This window comes from Astatotilapia calliptera, chromosome 8 (genome assembly GCF_900246225.1).
Source record: "Astatotilapia calliptera chromosome 8, fAstCal1.2, whole genome shotgun sequence".
Classification (NCBI taxonomy): Eukaryota; Metazoa; Chordata; class Actinopteri; order Cichliformes; family Cichlidae; genus Astatotilapia; species Astatotilapia calliptera.
In genome coordinates, this window is record NC_039309.1 from 14,712,199 (window position 1) to 14,726,617 (window position 14,419).

Genomic DNA, 14,419 nt, shown 5'->3' on the forward strand with positions numbered 1-14,419 from the left:
TGAGATGCTAAAGTTTATTAAGAAAAGAACAGCAACAAATAATACAACAATAGTATCTTACATACATTTTGAACACTACTGCAATGTCAAAAGAAATGTTTTTAAAGTTACAAGAATGCTAGGATGCTTTTAACGGTTTGTTCATTCTGCCCTATTAGAGCTAAAGGCCCCCGGGATTAAACAGCATAATGATCCATCAAGTCAATTCATTCAACTATATCCTGATAAAACGGAAAAACTACACCAGAAAACACACTGCAGCTGTGAGACGATATCACAGAGCAATGAAGTCTAAAAAATATATTAATCTTTACAAAAAACATACACAAAAGGTCCTTTAGGCAATTTTCCATTTACAACTACAAAAAAACTACTCAAATGTTTAGCAATAAAAACTATTTTACATGTACCATTTACATACATACACATCATATAAATATCTTTTTATCTTTTTGTTGCATTAGCATGATGTCACTTGACAACAGCTTCAGTCAGTCTTTGTACTCTAAATACACAGATGTGCAGATTTTGTTTTGCACTGACTTTGTTACCGAAGAGTTTAAAAAACAGAGGACATAAAAACCTCACCACACACTTATCAACTGTGTCCTTGAACAAATAATGCTAGCCTGCATGTTTATTATAACCTGGGCAGCTACACCTGCTTACGTAGTGTAAAATGTCTTATCGAGTTCAAACACAGAGTCTGGTCTCGGTTGTTTTTTTGACTGTAAACATGCTGTGCTGAACAGCAGCATACGTAGCTAAAGCGACTCATTTCTGGAGTAAACGTGATAGTAAACCTGCACAGTGTTGTACTGTAGGTATTAATCCAAGTTGCTCAGGAAAAATATAAACATACAGTGAAAATACTTAGCAGTCGCTACAAGTCTGACTTCAACAGAGACAGCAGTGACAGGTTAATGACGCGGTAGCTCAGCCGGCTCATGATCAATGACAATTCTCAGGTTATCATAATGAATGACCAACAGAAAGAAGAGAAACTACGAGAGTGAAAGGACGATGTAAATGAATGTTAACTATGTAACAACGTTAACAAAACAACTATAACATGATCTTTATCATCCTCTGCCGTTTCTGGATCTGCGTTTCAGGGCTGCTGCATAGCAGAGATGGTCAGACCTCTGTCCGTCTCCCCAGACACTTCCTCTGTCTCATAGATCTGACCCAGGGCCTCCTTTGTCTCACTCCCTTTGTTAGCCACGGTAGAGTTGAACACCCATTAGGAATATAGCCCCTCGTACGTTCCCCCACAGCAAAATTGTCCTCAGTGAGGGGGCCAGCAGGAGGTACTGTGGGGTTCCATACATTGTGGACTGGGCAGTGGTCAGGAGCAGAGGCTCTGATGGTCCAAACCCTGGTTTCCAACACTGGCTTTGGGATCATAGAATATTTACGGCTTATATTAAAAGCATATTTTTGCTTCTTTGGACACTAACTTTGGTAAAAAATAACATAATGGAAATTTTACCCAATAGTTTTCACAAATCAATAAATTATCTGTTCCATACTACAAACTTTTTAAAAGCTGCTGGAGCATCTTTAGCATCTAGATCTAGTTTGACTTTAAAAGTTTAAAAAGAAAGGAAAATATTAAAATGGCCGTTTGGAATATTTCTGACTAATTTGGCAGCATCTGTAATTAGTGGCAGTAACAGAAAACGTAGTTTAATACTACAGGTCAGACTCCTGGGAACTCATGTCCTTTTAGTGAAGACCTTGGATTACAATCAAGCTTCTTCCATCATTCTGTGAGCAACAGCAGAGAAGCTGTGCAGCTCACTGTGGCTCATCTTTCTTGCTTAACTTCCTCTTTTAATGTAGTTCACCGCCTTCACAGAGGCCATGACGGATATGCAGTTTAACAGCTGGCATTATGTAGATGTGTTTCTGATTTTGAACAAGTGAGGTAACTGCAAGGCTCAGTAACAAAATGACTGTCCCTTTATAATGCATCAGCTTATATATCACTGATAAGTTCCTTCTCCTTAAATACAGCCCATTTGTTGAGGGTTTAGGAAACCGGAGCAGCGTCCCCATTCCTATGTTCCAGTGCTGAAAGGTCAGTCATAGCAGTTTCCTCAGTGTTAACCATCCTGTAGTGACCATTCTCTGCATCCCTACTTTCTGTGTTTCTCTTCTGTAGAAACGCGTGGATGAAGCCCACTGGCACGGGCAGTGTGGCAAATATTATTAATAAAGCCAAAACAGCCAGAGCCCAGTCAGGATATTCCAAATGCTCCTCAGAAGCCTGAAAAATCAAATCAAATGAATCATTCAGGAAGTTAAACAGTTAAGAGCTTTAGTGTATTGTGAAAGATAGTAATAAACTGAGCTTCAGGATATTAAAAATAAACTCCAAAAATCTCTTCTCAAACTGATGTTTTCTTTCCTGCAATCACAAAGTGCATATCTTTCTAAACTAATCTGCAGTAGACTGGAGCCACCCCTCATTTCTTTATGTTTTGCTTCCAACGAGCCACACGTTCTTATACTTTTTTAAAGTGGTCTTGAGCAATAGTTCTCCAGGCTTTCTAAAAGTCCTTTTTTGGCCGTTTAACACTGACCATGAACTGTTCAAGCATAAAAAAGTCACTCCACTGTGTTGTGTCGACACATAAGAGACAATTTAGCAAAGAACAAATTTAAATTCTAGGCACTCTGTTACTAGCAACCAGTGGCAAACACACCATTTTTTGCATTTCTTTATCTAATCCTTTGAAAAATGCCAAACATAACAGTTCGACAGGCTTAAAAAAGACAACAATATGATTCCCAACGAGCTAATAACTCTCAGCTCGGTGTGCTCTTTAAAAAATGAAGAAATCAGACAAGTGGCGGACAAAAGAAGAAACGACAGGCCTAAAAAAACTATCAACAGCAGATGAGCAATATCTGAAAGTAATGTCCTGATCAAATGGGGGGGGGGAAATATCTGATTCAGGAACTGAGCCTGGCCTTTCAGCTAATCCATCTAGTGTTTTCCAAAGTTTCATCAGAAATTGTCTCAGTGAAAATGTGTCTTAAGGAGGAGAAACGGGGAGAAAAGGCTGAGCCAAGTCCAGTTCTCGTCTAATGCTAAAAAAATCAATTTCAGCAAGTCTTATGAAGGGTTTACATTTTCAGCATGACAGGGATTCCAAACAAAAACACACAGTGCAGCACTGTCAGTCATGGATTCCCTAAAGAACAGACCTCCACATTCTTGTAGCAGAGTGTGGGATCATCTTGACAGAGAACAGAACAAAAGGAAGGCAACATCAAAAGAAGAGCTTGGAGTAGTCTTCAAGAAGTCTGAAGAACTATTCCTGAAGACTACTTAAAGACATTGCACAAAAAGCTTTCCTAACTTAGCTGTGATGAAAGTGGACATATTAAATATCTGCTTTCAAGCCTGTTAGAATTGTAAACATTGTCTTTGCCTTATATACTGCGTTTGCATGTATGTTTGCAGATGCTTCAATAAATTCTTGCACTTCTTTCTCATAAGGAAATGAAGTGTAGTTCAAGACTTTTATAAAGTTAATAAATAACTTGATACCTTTTCCTGGTTCCATGACATATACGTGGGGCGAGACAGGAACATGCGGATAGTGGTGGCTCCGAGCAGCCCAAGCATAGCAAACAGGCAAATGTATTTCCACAGGTATTTGTAAACAACACTGGGACGCCAGCCCAGCATTCCTTCAATGTCATTAAGGAATCTTTAGTGAGAAGGGAAAAAAAGTACACAAGACTTTAGTGAGATTTATGGTTAAAAACACACCTCACTTAACCACAATCAGAAACCTCACCTATCAGCTCCATACAACCAAGACACACTGAAAGTCTCAAAAACCACCACGATGATGAGTGGCAGCGTCGCAGAGTAATCATCGAACATCATCATAAAGTAGTTCCCACAGCGCTGAGTGAAGAGCAGGCCAAGCAGAAAGCCAATGATGCAGCTGGCAACTGCAACAAGACACACATGTTGTTATAAAGAAAAAAACATCTTCTTTAATGTCAGCATAGAGCCTTTATAACAGAACTCAGTGGATGACGTCAAAATGTTATTAAAAGACATCAGTTTCAGATTCAAAGTCTGAAGCTATGCACACACTGGAAACGCCTCACTTGTCACTTTGAAGTGAAGGCTGGTCACTTGCTGGCATTTCAGGCTCTGGTTGCCTGGGTAACCATCTAATGTATTTAATACCAAGTTATATGACAGTCGTTCTTCCTTCTCATTGGATAGTCTCTTCAGTCTCAATTGCGTACAGTGGCTACGGAGCTTTATAGTATTGACAGATGTGCAGTTTAACAGCTGTCAACGACCAATCTTTTCGATTGCCTTGAGTCGTGCATGAATTTTCAAACAATAGAAGAGGTAAAACTGGTTCTTACTTGTAAGCTTGGTTTTGTTCCTCGCCAGACATTTGAAGCGTTCACTCAGGGGGGCGAGGATGCCCTCCATAGTGCCAAACATAGTGCTGAGTCCAAGATTGAGTAGCATGAGAAAGAAGAGGGCGGACCAGAAAGGGCTGCCAGGTAGGAGGGTCATGGCCTCTGTGAAGGCGATGAAAGCTAGACCTGTTCCCTCCACACCCTGAACATAAACACAGCTTTAGTCATCATGATTTGCAAGCCAATTATAACATCATCTACGTAAGCAAACTGAAACTAGTCTAAGAAGCGTAATGTTTACCTTCTGCATTTCTTTTTCCAGGTCACAGTCTGTTAAATTGCCAGGCACCATAGATGCATACTGTTCAAACCAGTTACTGTAGTCCTTCAGAGCCACAGATTTGGGATCAGAGTAGTTAAACGGTGGCATCACGTTATTGGGCACAAGACCGTCGTGAAAGTGTTTTGACAGGTCATTCAAGTTGCTATAAAAAAGACAACAGGATACAGAAAAATATTACATTTCTGATTTTGAAAATCCAAACACAATTTCCCTCAGCTACATCAACAGTGTTCATGACACGGTACATGCAAAACACACATTTTAGTCTTATAATTAAACATACCTGGCTACACACTCCATGACCTTGTTTTTAGCTCGGAAACCAAGGACAGCAAAGACCACCAGAGTAGCCAGCACAGATGTGAGGAAGTTTATGAAGGAGACGGTGAAGGCATCACGGTGGCAGTTGTTGTTCCTGGGGTTGTAGGAAGAGTAGGCGATAATGGACCCAAAGCCAAGGCCCAGCGCAAAGAAAACCTGCGTAGCTGCCTGCCGCCACACCTGCACATCTGCCCAGATTTCCAACTGCATTGCAGAAACAAAAGCTGTGTCAAAGAACTATTTATATCTCTTTCTCTTCTCTACACTGAACCAGACGTTTTATCTGCCGATACCTTGGGGTAGAACATGAAGCCGATTCCTTCAAACGCTCCATCCAGCAGGAGCCCTCGGATGAGAAAGCAGAACAGCACCACGTATGGGAAGATGGAAGAGAAATACATCACCTAGGGAAGCAGAAAGAATAATTACCTGTGTGCAAAACACATCATAATAAACACATAATGTTAAATATAGAGGTCAGCATGGTTTTAAATATTAAAAGCTATTTACAGACGTGTAAACTTTGTTTACTGCATCATTACAACTGCATATGAAATTAAAACAGACTTATTATGCTTACAGTTCAAAATAACCCCTATTCATCATGCACTGGGGCTCAGCCCCTTAGTTCATCCTGTGACTGAAACAAGCCATTTTAGCTACTGCCCCTTTAAGTGACCTGTCTCCTGATTGGCTGCCCCTGGCAAACAGAAGGTTTTAACTGCTGGCTTTATTTGATGTCATACATGCCAGGAGAAGGAAAAAAACTGTCTGACACTGAGCGTTTAGAGCAGTGTGGAGCTTGAGCTTTATTTATCCCATTTATATAGCAATTTCTTTTGTTATAGCCGTTGAATGATTAAAATAAATGAATACAATATTTTAAAATGAACAAAAAAGTAGAGATGGACCGATCCGATATTACGTATCGGTATCGGTCAGATACTGACCTAAATTACTGGATCGGATATCGGAGAAAAATTAAAAATGTAATCCGATCCATTAAATATCACGAAAGCACCTCACAAAACTTGAACTCGCCTCAGAACGTTAGCACGTCGGAGCAGTATGCATCACGTGATAGAGCGGCTGTGGCATGCGGGACCTGTCGGTGGTCTGGATAGCATTTGGAGCTTCGCTAGCAACCCGGCATTTCATCTCCGACAAAGTTATCCCGAGAGAAGTAAAGCAAGTGTGTAAGTCCATCCCTGAATGTTTGTAAAGCATTCCTGCGTTAAGCTTAACAAGCGACTGCCTCTTCTTGCTGCTACTTCAATCATGAAACTGCTTAATGATCAGCTGATTGGCTTTTCTGTCACGAGTCCGTCTCTCTTGTTTGCTTTTGGCCCACTTTGCACCAGAAAGAGGAAACCAGCGGCTGAACAACAGCAGCACGTTTAAGCTTGATCAGCTGTTGTTAGAATTTATTTAATATTACTTTCTACACCAGGATCTTTTTCTACGTAGCTGACGGCTGGTAACTGTGCAGGGGCGGATCTAGCAAAGTTTAGCCAGGGGGGCCGATAGGGCATTAACAGGGAAAAGGGGGCACAAAGACATACTTTTCTTTCTTATTCTCATTTAAAATGTCTAGCTTTTAATAAATAATTATCTGACACCCAAAGTTTTAATTTGATGTAAAATGAATAGAAGTCAATTACTGTATATAGTAACTATTAAGTCTAATATATACCCTAGTAAGCTATAGTACTTTTTCCTTTGGGAAGGTACCATCTGTGCAGTCTGCAATTTTGTTGAAGAAAGATGTTGAATCTATTTAATATTTCTTGAAAAAGAATTGATTTCTGTGCATTTTTTTTCACACTGCATCAAATTAAGGTTGATTACGTCGATTAAGCATCATGAGGTGGAGCGTGAGGGGTGGTTCCCTATTTTTTATTTATTTATTTTTGTTGTTGCTGGGAGTTGGAACCCTATTAGTTAGGTTGCTTAATATTTACGCTAAGTACTCTTTAAAATACCAGAATAGGGAGGATGGTGTAGGTTTAAGTTTATTAGATTGATCAGTATTGCTGAACTATGAAATATTTTTCTTTGCATACAGGTATAACAGAATAGCTTTAGTGTAGTTGTTGTTTTAAACTTGAGTATGAACTTATACAAAATGCAGCAAGATATTTAAAAAAAACAGTTTTGTTGATTAAAAAACACTATATCGGATTCATATCGGTATCGGCAGATATCCAAATTTATGATATCGGTATCGGTATCGGACATAAAAAAAGTGGTATTGTGCCATCTCTACAAAAAAGCAAAACAGAATTTTAAATACCAATGCAGTAAAGAAAGAGGACAATGGTGTGAGAATGTGCCAACAAATTTGTCCTATTAAGACCACAAGTTTTAACTGGGCCTCCCTCGCTGCCTGCCTGTGCTTATCACACCAAAAACATATGGCTCAGTGTGATTGAAACAGCAGGAATCATCTGATATGAGCTCAGTGAGTGAGCGAGTGACGTTAGCATCAAAACACAGTATACAGCAAAATATATCATCCCCATCATGTGTTTACTGTAGGCAAGACAAAATTCTTGGACTTGAACCACATAATCCTTCTTTTTTTAATGTTTGTCCCCCATTGTGGTGTACAGCACCAAAGAGAAAAGACTGTTTAATGCATTAAGGGAAACAAACACCACGGTATGAACCATGAATTAAAATTTACAAAAATATTAAAATATGTGATATCGTTTTTGCCATTTGAGGTCAGCCGACACGTAAGCCACGCATTCCACAGATTCAGGCACTCAGAGTAACCCTGAAATCCAACACATGACAGGGATTTAACCCAACTGAGAGACGTAAACAGCACGCAGCGCTGCATGTCACTGTTACTCAGCAAGACAAATGAAGGACTTGTCTTTTGTTATTTTTGTTATATTTGTTATTTTCTAATCAGCTGATTCCTGAGTAAACACTAGAATAAATATTTCATTTCCAAAACAGTTATTTTCTTTAAAGCTACCAAACAAACCTGTTCCAGCATTATTTCTAATGGAGTCACCAGTTTTTCCTTTAAATGTGATTCACACAACACCAGTGTGTATATTACATTGTGGATAAACACACTCATCAGTCATTTAACACTGAGACATTTGAAGAAGAGACTTATATATATAATAAAGATATAATAAAGGTGCTTCGCTATAACAAATGGACACAATAAGAACGGACAGGTACCTTTACAGACGTCTTGATACCCTTGAACATCCCCAGACACACGATGGTCCAGGCTGCCAGCAGACAGCAGACGATGTAAGTGTTGAAAGAGCCCGTCTCATCGATTGAATCTGTGATATCCAGAGCTTTGCGGTACCAGAAATACGACGTGGGAGAACTCTTGATACATTCCTTTACTGGTGAGAAAAGGAAAAGTACACATCAAATTACAACGCTTACATTAGACACCACTCATGCTCACAACTTTGTGAGTTTTGAACCTTAATGCGCCGCGTTTACCTGTTACATTCCCCTGTTCTGGGCACTTCTCCCAAGGTAATGGGTGCTGGAATGAGTTCCCGAGATAGAAAAGACTCCATGCAAGGATCACATTGTAGTAGAGAGCCACAAAGAAACAAACCTGAGAACAGTTGAAAACAAGATAATACGTTAAAACCAGAGAAGAAGAAAGTATGCGCATTGCTGTAGGCCGTACAGAATGAAAGAGAAAGTCCTGTTCTCATAAACTACAACTGTCCTGACATTCAAGATGGAGAAGAGAATGTGGCCCTGACAGACTAATACAATTATTTGATAACAAATAACAAATTTGGTATACCACTCTATCCAAACAACTTTTAATACATAAACAGTACTTTTTCCTTCATAAAAACTTCCTGCACAAAAAGACATCTGTATATCGCACAGCCCCAAACTGATAGCGTTAGGAAGAGGAAGCGAGGAGGGTTAATTATTCAACAGTTGTTATCTTACCACACAGCTGGAGTAACCAATGCCAGAGAGCCTGGGTGAGATATATTTCCATACTCCGATGCTGCCCTGTCGGATGGCTTGACCGGCTGCCAACTCCAGGAAGAACAAGGGGATGCCCACAATCAGCATCAGCAGGATGTACAGCAGGAGAAAGGCTCCTGGGAAGAGAATGACTCTCAGTTAGCAAAAGAGCAACACCACGTGTGCAAAGAAGAAGCAGATGTTTATACTAGCACGACAGCTCTGAGTGCTTCCTCTACCAACACCAGTTTGATCTATTTGGCTTATACAGATTAGACTGCAAACACACAACTCCACTGTTTCATTTCTGGTGTTGGTCTAATCACATGCTTGTCCAGTAATGCAAAGACAGTTACTTTGTTTATTAGTTTCTGAGGGAAAGCAAGAATATCATTACAAAATAATATTTTAAAAGTTCCTACGTGGAGAGGCGTATACCAGGAGCTGAAAACAATATCCTCTGCCACACAGCCACCCACTTCTGATACAGCTTTACTCCCTTATTGTTGGTAACTTAAAGTGAACTTCTCCAAATAGGAGCAAAGTGATGTGAAATGCCACACGTCACATGACCTGTACTTTAGTAGTGTGGTGTGATTTTAACGTGTTTTGTGTTCGTTTAAGACACGGAAACACAATCTAATAAAGACAGTGAAGAACAAAAAGAGTGCATTTAACAGTGAACGTTCTTCACATGTGTTTGCCTGCTTCACTGAGCAGAGTAGAAGCTGCACATCCTCTCCCTAAAATGACTACGTTTGATCTCTTGAACCTTCAACGAAGTCAGTGCGTGGCAGCGATCTACTGTGGTTAAGAGTTGCAGACGATTACCTCCTCCGTTCTGGTGACACAAATACGGAAACCTCCAGACATTGCCGAGTCCAACGCTGAATCCCACTTGAGCCAAAAAGTACTCTATTTTACTGTTCCATCCGGCTCGGGCGTCTGGCTCAGACGTCTCCTGCGGGCTGCTCTCTCCAGTGAGCCCGTCAACTTCTGTGGCTTCTGTCCTGTCATCATCAGCTGGCAAGGGCTGCTTCTCCATCTGAAATTGAAGGGAGCAAAATGAAAGATTTTTAACTTTTCAAACAGATTAATAATGCAAATCAACACTTTTTCCCAAGGTTCTGCTCACATACAGACACCACAAAGAAGTCTGTCTGTACAGGTGCTTGGACATCCAGGTCACAGTAGCTTAAGTTGAAGGCGACTAGATATCTTTGTAGATTCATAAAGATGTTTCATCACCATCACCTCACTCAAGATGCTTCCTCAGTTCTACAAACTAATGGAGAGTCCTAGGTAGCATTTGAGCATTTGATTGTCACCTTGGCGTTTAAGCCTAAAAAGGAATCTAGCCTATGTGGTAGTGTCTGTGTGGATTCTCGGTTTCCACATCAGTAAAAACCCTTAAAAAAAAAACCAACTTCCTTAATTTTACCATTTCCAGGTTTATTTTACATTTTTTACGCAGTTGTTCGTTATAATTTTGGGATCTGTACTCAAAGAACACTGGACTGAAACATGCTACAACTTGAGGTGTTACTAATATTTAGGCCATAACAATGGCAGGACTAGGCTTAGTTGCATGGGGCACTGTACTGTCTGTTACCCGCTATGCCGCCAGACGATGAATGAATTTTCCTGGTAACCCAAGTATAAAATCATTCTTGACACAAGCGCCAATTATATACTCCATATCACTTACAGTTACTCTCAATAACACTTAAAGCACCCCAAAAATAGTCCCTTCTAGTGACTTTGCGCGGTAAATGGGCTGATGCAATGGCATCATGGCTAAGAGCATCCTCGACCATTTGACTGGACTCAGCTGTTGGAGAGCTTACAGAAAGCGGACAATTAACATGAAGCCAAACTCACCTGGCAAGCAGCGGGTGCAGTCAACGAAGAGGTAGAAAAAGCGACAAATAACGAAGAGCAGCGACGATAATCCTTTATCCCTCCTTTTGGTTAGAGGAAACGGCCACGTGTCGCTGCTGAACTAATACTAAAACAACATCGAGCTCAGTTATTGTTCTGTTTCTATATTTCTTCTTTAATGTAACATGCTAGAAATTTCTCAAACCACTATTATTAAATTCTTAAATACTAAAGTAAGACCTAAAACCGCTGACTATGTTATAAACGCGGCATTTTCGTTGTTAAGCCGTTTACTACGACGTAGCTGCGTTCTTCCGCTGTCTCGCGCCACGACGCCGTGAAGCCACTCCCATTTGTGTGTTCGTGTAACTTTCAAAGTAAAATTGAGACAAAACCATCGCTTGTAATGCAATAAATCATGAAATACACAACAGTACGGAAGTTAATATGAATAAATAAACGAATAAATCTGAAATATTAAACTATGACAAACTTAATAAGAATTTTATAATTAAAGTTTTTTTTAAAGACGTGTAGAAATTACAAATACATTTGATGATGTTTTCTTTTTTATTATTATGGTACACGCGGTCTATGGAGTGTTAAAAAGTTAAAACTGGGCTTTTAATTTAGTCTAACTTCAATTAACTATAATGCACCACTGTTTACCCACTTCACCCACAGTGGGTAAAGCTTTCACCTAGATTTTAGCGATTTGAGCCTGGATTGCGCACATAACAGGCAGAGCCTTAACTCACCACTGACACGTGTTCATGTATGATGCTAGGTAGATGGTTAAAATCCGAACACGTGGGGAAATACCACTTCATCCAGGTTAAGTTGTTACCTTTATGTTTGCCACCACTAAATCTTTTGTCTCTGCTCAGTTTTCGCACTTTTATCAAAATAAGAAAATAAAAGAAAACAAAGGAGGCGGAGGCTGATGCAATAGTCTCAACATGGCTTTTACAGCCTACTGGGATTAGAACTTCGTGAGTGGTTGCAGCAGCATTGTTATTGTTCAGATTATATAGTTAATAGATTTAAATTCTACTCCGAGCGAGGTGCGACATTTTTCTCACGCGTACAGACTCACACAATGTGCCACGTATGCCGGCTTGGAAGTTTTAAATAGAGCTGTCTAGTATCACTCATAAACTCATAAACTACTAATCTACGCATTTAGAAATAGTTAGGCGTATTAATAAATAATTGATAAATACCTTGTGATACAAACAAAGTCCGTGTAATGGAAGAGGTTCTTGAAATCGTTTTTCAATTGTCCATAAACCAAAGGCGAGCTTCAACCTCACCAACTTCACTGTCTCCGCCCCCACCTCTCTATTGGAGGATAAAGTGGGACTTGTCTTGTCAATTACTGTTATGAATTATGACACCCCACTTGTGAGTTTCCCACCTCATCCCATTAAATCAAACATGTACACTGTGCAATCATGCATCACCCAACCACCACACACACACACACACACACACACACACACACACACACACACACACACACACACACACACACACACACACACACACACACACACACTTCTTTCGATTGTGTGAAATAATAATCTTTATGTTCTAATTAAATTCCAAAAATGTGAAATATTGAAATCGGCCATCGTGTTATCATTTTTCACAGGAAATAAGATGGTAAAAAAGCAGCAGGTGTTGTTAATCAAATGCAATTTTTTGACGCTCGGCAAGTGGGAGGACCTCTCCGGTTTTCTGGTGTGGAACAATAATGCTTCTCCAGTCCTTCCCAGGAGTGAACATAACAGCAAATTCACCCCAAGGTTAGACTGTCCAAGAAAAGAAAAACCCAAGAGCTACATCTCAAACCCTAGAGGTCTCGGTTAGCATGTTAAATGTTGAAGTTCATGAAAGTACAGTTGCACAGTGGAGAAAGGCTTCTTTTTAAAGTTGCATTTAAACAAACCACAAGACTTCTGGAACAACATCCTTTGGACAGATGAAAGTGGTGATGTTTGGCCAGGATGCACAGCACCACCTTCTGGAGGAAACTAAGCATATCATCACAAATACCTCATACCAGCTGTCAAGCATGGTGGTGGACGGGTGATGATTTGAGTTTGCAGCTAAAGCTCGGCACAGAAACTTTAATTTAAGGCCGATGAAACCCAAGCACACCAACAAATCTACAATAGAATGGCTGAAAAAGAAAAGAATCATGGTGTTGTAATGACCCAGTCAAAGTACAGACCTGATTGCAATGCTGTGGCAGCAACTTAAAAAGCTGTACGTGAATTCATTTCAATACTCCAGTGAAGTGAAGCAACATTGTAAAGAGAAGTGGGCTGAATTTCCTCCACAACGATAAAGTCACACAGAAAAGGATTACTTCAGATTACTGCTGCTATAGGTGGTTCTGTTGAATCATAGGGTCTACTTTTAATGGGCTTGAATAGAGTCTTATGACAACTTCTTTAATATGTACATGTGCAGTTGCCAGCTGCATAACCTATCAACAGAATACACAGCTCTACTTCCCCTCCCTTTGCTAAGCACACTAAATAACTCCCGAAATCTTCTTCACTTGCAGAAATTCTGACTTCATCAGAAATTTCCCATAACAGCAAAAGATAAAGATTTTTGGCCCTTTGATCCCATCAGAACTGTGTCAGTGATTTCTCAATTGCCTGATTTCTTTGGGTCCTGAAACAGCAGCTCTACACGTTTCATTTGTCCTTCTCGAACTCTTTTGGCATGTTCCTCCCAGAAGCCAAAAACCTTTCCACCCCACAATTTGCTTCAAGTACTGACAATGAAAAATTATCTGAGCTAATCAACCTCTGGTTTGTTTTATTTTCCTGCACACTGCACCTTTGCATGGACCTCCCTTCCCCCCGTTACTCTCCGTGGCAGCCCACTCCAGTGGCACAGCGACTAGGTTCAATTCAGGCCTCTGAGCATTTATTTTCACCCACTCACTCTGTGTCACCGTTCACCAACTTTATCTTCCAACATTTTAACCTTTACATTTCCCTGTGTGGAATGCACTTGTACAGGAGAGAGAAACAAATATATATTTTTATCTTTAAGGTGGGGTGAAATACTGGGCGGGACTCCACAGTGTGACACACCTCTGCTTGTCAAGGCTTTCATACCTCAGGGTGAGTAAGATACCTCTAGTCACACTAAGGCTCGAGACAGGTTTTGGTTTCTGCTAACCTCAAGATCCAGGCACTGGAAGTATACTAAGTTACGGTAAGCTGATTTGACATCTATTTCCAGTCTCTGACATTTCAGGTCTTTGATTATTTGACTCTCAAATACATTTAGATGAGTATGGTAAGTCATTTTATTGTATGTTGTATAGGTTTCTTGGATACTCATAGTAATTTATGAAGGTGTAACCAAACATTTACCAGTAATTCAGTATTTGTGATCAGATTTTGAAGGTTTGCTTATGAAAATGTACTAAAATCAAAAGCACCATGGACACTTGACTTAATTCTG

General features: G+C 40.0%; 2 protein-coding genes across 4 annotated transcripts in view; one reads left to right on the top strand and one right to left on the bottom strand.

Annotated features, from left to right (window-relative positions):
• LOC113028523 (sodium-dependent neutral amino acid transporter B(0)AT2-like) lies at positions 1-12,253 on the bottom strand. 2 transcript variants are annotated; one of them, XM_026178863.1, is made up of 12 exons: positions 12,151-12,253; positions 9,878-10,091; positions 9,026-9,183; positions 8,552-8,672; positions 8,273-8,448; positions 5,365-5,475; positions 5,034-5,275; positions 4,709-4,892; positions 4,408-4,609; positions 3,816-3,975; positions 3,563-3,725; positions 1-2,272 (listed from the first exon to the last, which is right to left on the bottom strand). In XM_026178863.1, the coding sequence occupies exons 2-12, from the start codon at positions 10,089-10,091 to the stop codon at positions 2,036-2,038; spliced, it is 1,968 nt and encodes a 655-aa protein (XP_026034648.1). In that variant the 5' UTR covers positions 12,151-12,253; the 3' UTR covers positions 1-2,035. The 2 variants fall into 2 exon arrangements, with proteins under 2 accessions (XP_026034648.1, XP_026034647.1); XM_026178862.1 differs by lacking the exon at positions 12,151-12,253 and adding an exon at positions 10,928-11,427.
• Positions 11,467-14,419, top strand: part of LOC113028522 (epidermal growth factor receptor kinase substrate 8-like protein 1) — a 12,595-nt gene continuing 9,642 nt past the window's right edge. Inside the window, exons 1-2 of one of the 2 annotated variants that reach the window (XM_026178859.1) lie at positions 11,467-11,761; positions 14,003-14,073. The gene's annotated coding sequence lies outside the window, so the exon portion shown is untranslated. Of the gene's footprint in view, positions 11,762-14,002; positions 14,074-14,102; positions 14,168-14,419 lie in introns of those variants that run through there. The other variant, XM_026178860.1, reaches the window with a different exon arrangement.